This window comes from Penaeus japonicus, unplaced genomic scaffold (genome assembly GCF_977035675.1).
Source record: "Penaeus japonicus unplaced genomic scaffold, GWHDUDI00000001_assembly GWHDUDI00000019, whole genome shotgun sequence".
Lineage (NCBI taxonomy): Eukaryota > Metazoa > Arthropoda > Malacostraca > Decapoda > Penaeidae > Penaeus > Penaeus japonicus.
The window spans coordinates 33,012,520-33,020,019 of NW_028234421.1; the positions used below are offsets into that span (position 1 = coordinate 33,012,520).

At 31.9% G+C, this 7,500-nt stretch overlaps 1 protein-coding gene across 1 annotated transcript in view; it reads right to left on the reverse strand.

Moving 5' to 3' along the window:
- Positions 1 to 4,682: 4,682 nt before the first annotated feature.
- The window catches only part of LOC122267141 (uncharacterized), an 11,555-nt gene continuing 8,737 nt past the window's right edge, over positions 4,683 to 7,500 (reverse strand). The window contains exon 7 of the mRNA XM_086547726.1: positions 4,683 to 5,493. Within this exon, the coding sequence (XP_086403852.1) occupies positions 5,212 to 5,493 (282 nt within the window). The 3' untranslated portion in view covers positions 4,683 to 5,211. The remainder of the gene's footprint in view (positions 5,494 to 7,500) is intronic.

The window sequence follows — 7,500 nt, forward strand, 5'->3', positions numbered from 1 at the left end:
TGTCATTATTGTTAGATTTCCTGGACTCAAATTCATGAACTTTTAATCAGAATGAACAGCTTATTATCTGAAAAATATGATTTTTTTTTCATTTTCATCATTAGGAACCTTCACCCATTTGCAATCTACTGTAATGAATAACCCTGTCCCTTATGAAACATGCCGGATTTGTGCCCCAATTCTTAACACTTGTGGCGGAATTTTGTAAATTCCAGACCGGATATGCACAGCTGATAACGAATTAGTAGCTGTATACCATGCCATTCAAAAAGGTAATGAACAGCATTGCCACCGAGCTGTCTTTAGAAAATCTTGTCTCTAGTAACATTGATGCTAATTTTCTAGACTTACAAAACCGGATATTCACGTGTCATTAGATAGCTTCTCACAGTGAGATTCCCATTGAACAAAATAGTATTCATCGGTACTATGCAACCCATTGTTTAAATATATGAAGAGAGACTGGGTTATCACTCTCTTGGATATTATGAAAATCAGATAAAGACTAAAGAAAAGATGAAGAAAATGATGCTGCAGAAGTATTATCAGGAGGACATCAGATAGGAAAAGAATATATGGAATACGGTAAATAGTAATAAGTATGTGTAGTAACCCGAAAGACCATAGAAACAAGAACTGGATCAGGTCACACGAGGAAGATCAAGGTCAGGCTATCTAGGAAGGCCTTACCCACCAAGAGGTACCGTCGTCCATACCCAAGTGGCCAGCACTTGAGTTAAAAATAGATTTTATTCTAACAATTTTCTCGTACTAATTAGAAGATTTATAAATTAATTTACCGGTGTTCCAATTAAGCTAATGGCCCTCATTACGCACGCGATGTAAGAACGCTAGGGAATCTAATGCGTGTTTCAATTCGGTGCGTGATGAAGGCCAGCAGCTTAAACGGAATAAAGCTAAATTGATAAGTAAATCTTCTAATTCGCTCTATGCCATGTCCCTTCGGTCTTCCCGTCTACTAAGTACTCTTGTCTTAAATTACTTTGACTCCATTTTGTTTTTGTTTTTACTTCTTCCAACTGAGGGGTCCTTGACAAGTTTGAAACGCCGATACCCTATCTTCCGTTCTTACTGTGTTTGTGTCTCCTTGTATCTGTGTACGTGTTACAGTGTTTGGATTTCCGTTTCACAGTGGACTATCCTGGAGTCAGATGGAAAGATTGTATAAAAAGGGACTTGAAGGAAAAGAATATAGATGATATAGCAATAGTATACAATAGGAGTACTTGGAAAAAGCTCAGCAAAAACGGCGACCCCGAATAGGGATAAGCTGAGAAGAAGAAAAAGAAGAAGTGGTCTATCTTGGAGGTTACAGGTTATTACATTACTAAGACTACGCATAGGGTATATACAGTACAGGGTGCAGTTTTACAAACGAAGCTAAACTCATGCTATCACTAAAAACTGTATAGATACAATATCCATAATCTTTTTCATTACTTACCTTATTAGTGATATACAGATCATTCTAGTTACTTAATATGATGCATAGATAGAGCACTGTAACGTTTCTCCTCATGCCTTTTTAGGTACTGTTTGACTCAAAGCACTTTTGAATTAGTAGATGTTCATTTTAAATCAGTAGAAGTCCACATTAAATGAATACATGGCATATATATATATATATATATATATATATATATATATATATATATATATATATTTTTATTTTATATATATATATATATATATATATATACATATATATAAATATATATATATATATATATACATATATATACATACATATATATATATATATATATATATGTATATATATTTTTTATTGTGATTTTTTTTTTCATATATTATATATATATATATATATATATATATATATATATATATATACATCCATCCATCCATACATACATATAATATATATATATATATATATATATATATATATTATATATATATATATATATGTATATATATATATATATGCTCACACACACCCCCCCACACACCCACACCACCACACACAACCCACACACACACATAGATATATATATATATATATATATATATATATATATATATATATATATATATATATAATAATTTTATATATATCACCTTTTAATCAATCAAGGATCAAGGTCATGTGTATGTATTTTATCACATGGAAATATTTTTTAAAAATTGTTTGTTATCAGTATTTTCGTTTTTTATAATACAGTTTAATTACCAGTTATGTTAAATGTAATCGTACAGCATACACATAGTTATTTCTTCATTATCAAAACTTCGTTCTATAATTGCTCTGGTTATTATCATCACCATATATTGTTTTTGATAATTTCCATTGTTATCTGTATTGTAATTATATAAATATTATCCTTATCATCCGTATTATTATTATTATCATCATTATTATGACGATGATTATTTCTGATATTATAATTGCACTTTGTAATTTATAACTGGTATCCTTAATATTGATGATTTCATTATTATGATTGTTATCATTGTCAATGTTTATTGTTGCACAATCATTATTCATATCATTATCATTATAATTATGTTGTCATACTTCTTATCATTTTTTGTCATTGCTGTTATCAATATTATTTTCATTATTATAATTTCATCATAATCCCCATTATTATAGTATTCTTATCATCGCTACTAATATGAGGATAATTATGATTATCATAATTATCCTTACCATTTATAATACCATTATTTTTTTTTTTTATCCTTATCATTATTATCCTCAATACAATTTTCAATTTTTACTTATCATCATCATTATTGTTATTACTACTTTTATTATGATTATTATTGTTATTATTATCATTGTTTTTATCATCATTATTATCATAACTATAATCATTGCTATTTTTATTACAACCATCATTATCATTATCATTGTTATTATTATTATCATTGTTGTTTCCGTTGCTGTTGTTATAACTGATATTGATATCATTACCATTGTCATTATTATTGGCATCCTCATTATTATCATAATCATTTCAATGTAATGACCACCATCTTTATGAATATTATTATTGCTATAGTGATAGTCAAATCACTGATAATCATTATCATTATTATTATGATGATGATTATTAATATTATTGTTACTACTATCATTGGTAGTAGCAGCAGTAGTATGCAATCGTGATCAATATTATGAATACCATTACTGTTAACATTGTTGTTGTTATTTTCATTATTATCGTCATTATTACTATTATCATCATAATCATTGTAATTATTATCATCATTATTACCATCATAATTATTGTAATTATCATCATCATTATTATCATCATTATTACTATTATTATCATAATCCCTTATCATCATTATTATCACTGATATTATCAAAATTATTGCTGTTATTGTTATCATTACCAATATTGATATCATTACTACCACCATCATTATTCTTATTGTCATCATTGCCATCACTTTTGCTATTATCATCATTTTTATAATCCTAATTATAATTTTAGTTTATAAGTTATAATTTTCAGTTCATCATCGTCGCCATCACCATTATCATATAAACATTTCTTTGTTATTGAAATCACGAACTAGATCTAATGTTACTTTGGCTAAATACATCGTTGTGTTCCAATGTTGAGAAAATAGATTATTATGATAAGTTCTATAGTAGTTTCGATTACAGATTGACACGAGATCTATTATATTTGATGGAAATACTGGTATTCCTTATAGAGAGTTCGCGAATCCTCTGGAACATTCTACACTTTAGAAAACATTGATGAATGCTAGTGAGTATTACTGAACTTAACAAAGAAAAAAGGAATATGAATTACAAATTCTGTGGCAGAATTGTGTGATGTTTCTGTTTGTTTCACAGTCTGTATAAAAATGAACACAGACTGAAACGCAGTACATCAATTCGAAATCTTTACCCCTTGCCCCCTCCCCCATCACACACACGCACACATTCCTAAAAAAAAAGAAGGAAAACATAAAACAGAACTTACATTTCTAGTCCGACAACAAGAGGAAAAGAAAATGGCGGACGCGTAAACAAAAGACGCTCTGTTTCCGCGAAAATTGCGTTTCTGTTGCGCTTGCAGAGGCTCACTTGTCTCCTCGAGGGTTAGTGTCCCACTAAAGGAAGCTGCGCTGAGAGGTTATCAGCGATGAGTGATGGATAATTAAGTGGATAATTAAATTTCCCAGCATGGAAGGCGAAGAGGGTAGGAAGAGAGGGAGAGAGGGGAGGAGAGAGCGAGTGTGGATTCGTTTTTTTTTTCTCGAGAGTATGTGCATCACCCACTATTTGTCTATCTGTCCATCTTTCCATCTATATATTTATCCATCTATCCATCTATCTATTTTCCCTCACCACCCCCCACCCTCTCTCTCTCCGTCTCTCTCCCTCTCTCTCTCCGTCTCTCTCCCTCTCTCTCTCCGTCTCTCTCCCTCTCTCTCTCTCTCTCTCTCTCTCTCTCTCTCTCTCTCTCTCTCTCTCTCTCTCTCTCTCTCTCTCTCTCTCTCTCTCTCTCTCTCTCTCTCTCTCTCACTTTCTCCCTCTCTCTCGCTCGCCCCACCTCTCTCTCACTCCCTCCCTCTTTAGATGTGCAAGTGTGTGTGGGTTAGTGTGTACGTGCGCGCGTGTAAGTTGTCTGTAAAAATCATTAGAAAGGTTTAGAAAATAATAATATGCGACAGAAGCAGAGATAAATTTATTTGACCTTGATTAATCACCCTGATGTTTTTCATTTGATAACGGGTATTTATTACTTTCTTTTAAGAATAAATGAAAGGTAAAGAATGCAGAATTAATAGAGAGGGAAATGAGGGAGAGAAGGAACATATAAATACATGCAAATTAATTAATAGGAAGGTTGAAAAACAGATAAAGAGTGAGTTTGAGAGAAAGAAAATGAGATACAGAGAAAAGAGAAAGAGAGAATCTTCGCATTTCTTATCGCAGTAGCATATATTTTGTGCTTTTGCTTTAGGTGAATGCAAAAAAAAAAATCAGAAAGGGTAATCATAAAATATGAGACCAATCTCTTAGTTCTTAAGACTTGTCCTAAAGCACGGGCAAACGACTTGATCCTTGGCATTCGTCCGACGCTTCCGGAACCTATTTCCATGAAACTATTTCAACAAAAAAAAATCAAACATAGTAAAGAATGAAGTTCGCAAATGAGAAAGCTCGAAGTAGCACTCAGTCTCCGCGCCCCCGAATCCCTAGTTGGCATGCTGAATCAGCTCGTAATTGCAGACGAAGCCTGTGTCCTGGTCAGTATCATCCGAACGGAATTGCACGAGGAGAGACGAGCTGGCGCCGTACACCACGTGGTTGTTGTTGTGCAGGGAATCCGAGCAGTACTGGACCGTCTCGGTGGCGTAGAGGCTTTCGCTCGTGAAGGAGATGAAGTCGAGGCAGTAGGAGGTGCCGTTGGGGTAGGTGATCGGGTCCGTCAGGGAGAAGGTGTCGCAGCCGATCTTCACCGACGTTCGTTCCGTGGTCTGGCGAAGGAGAAGGAGGGATGAGGAAGGGAGTTGTCCGGTTATTTGGAGGTGAAGATTTAGTTTATTATCTCCGCCGAAGTGATGTGGCAACTTTTTTTTTTTTCTCTCTCTCGCTCTTTTTTTTTTTTTTTTTTTTTTTTTTTTTTTTTTTTTTTTTTTTTTTTTGGCTAATTAGTTTCCCGGATGGTCATCAAGATTGCGCGAAAAGTTACAAAAGGATTGTGACGGAAATTCATGGGTGGATTGAATTTTGAAATTGAATATTGGCCGTGAACTGGATCCGCAGAAAATGGATCGGATCGGATAATTACGTTTTAAAATATGTGTATCTTTGAAGAAAGAAAAAAGATACATGGGCATTGGCAGAAGTCTATGCTTTCACAGTTATTCGTAGTTGATCTAAATTGTCATCTGAGTTTTGTTTTTATTTTCTCGTTTCAAAATGTACATTTTCTATATGTTTAATCATAGTATGTTTGTTATTGAAAGGAACATAATTGTATGCGTTGAAACCAAGGAAGTTCTTCAGTAATTGAAAAAAATATGATTATTATATAATTATAGAAGATCAATGAGGTAAAAAGTGGTAGAAGTCAACTTATTTTTTTAACATGCCAACAACAACCTAGCTGTTGACACGGCAGACAATTATTAGTAACCAATCAATCCATTTAACAGGTTGTTGCTAATGATATACGAATAATGATAAACAATAGACAGACAGACACCTGGTGATAATAAGTGCGGTTCTGGATCATGGATAACAAGCAAGAAATTAATTATTTGTGAATAAATCTGCGGGGTTGCATCATTTTTCACCCATGGAATTCAGCCTTCGGACTTTAAAAAAGTAAATATAGTATTAAAGATGAAAAATGATATTGATAATAGTAACGATAATGATGATTGTAATATCAATGATAATAATAATGTTGATGATAATAATGATAACAGAAATGATAATGATAATAATAACAATAGTAATAGCAATGATAATGATATTGATAATGAGAATAATAATACTGATTACAATAATAATAAGGATAGTAGTAATATCGATAATAATGATAGTAGTAATAACAGTAATAATGATAGTAATAATGATAGTAATAACAATAATAATGACAGCAGTAATAATAATTAGTATAGTAATAATAATAATAATGACAGTAGTCATTAGTCATCAAATAGAGATGCAACAATAACGGAAATGCTACCATTATTATCATTCGAATGATATGATTATTAATTAATAACACTATTACAGACACCAATCTCACTATTAATAATAATGTTATATAATGTTAGTAGCAAATTATGAAATGATGAAAATAATCGATATTGCTGGTAAAAATGAGGATGGTAATGATAACAAAAGAAAAAGAAAAACTTTAATGACAACCCCAACAACAATGGTGGTGGTGATGATAATAAAAAATATCAATGGCAGTGATCATGATGGTAGTAATAATAATGGTGTTGATTATTAAAATAATGATAATGATAATAGTACTATCATTCCACCTGTAAGAAAGAAGAGGAGGAAAATGAGATGGTTAAGAAATAGGAGTATGAAAGAAGGAAGACAAAGAAGCACGGAGGAAAGAGAAGGAGGAGGCAGAGGGAAAATAAATATAAGAAGGCAAATAAGAATAAGGATAAGAAGAAATAGAAGAAGTAGGATAAAAATAAGAAGTAAGAGAGGAGGGAATAAGAGGAAGAAGAAGAGGATAAAGAAGATCGTAAGAAGAAGAGATGGTGGAAAAAGGAAAAAGATCAGAAAGAGAAGGAGAAGAATGCAACAGAAAAAGAAAATTAAATGTGAAGAAGCAAAAGTACAAAAAGGGAAACAGAAGATGGCGAAGAAATATAAACAAGACAATAAAGAGAACAATAAAGAAATTAGTAAAGATATAAGTTGCTGTTGTTGTTTTTTAATTGGGTTTTTGAGATTGGGGAATATGATAAGAAAGAAATGGAAATAATAAGATATCAAGTTAGTAG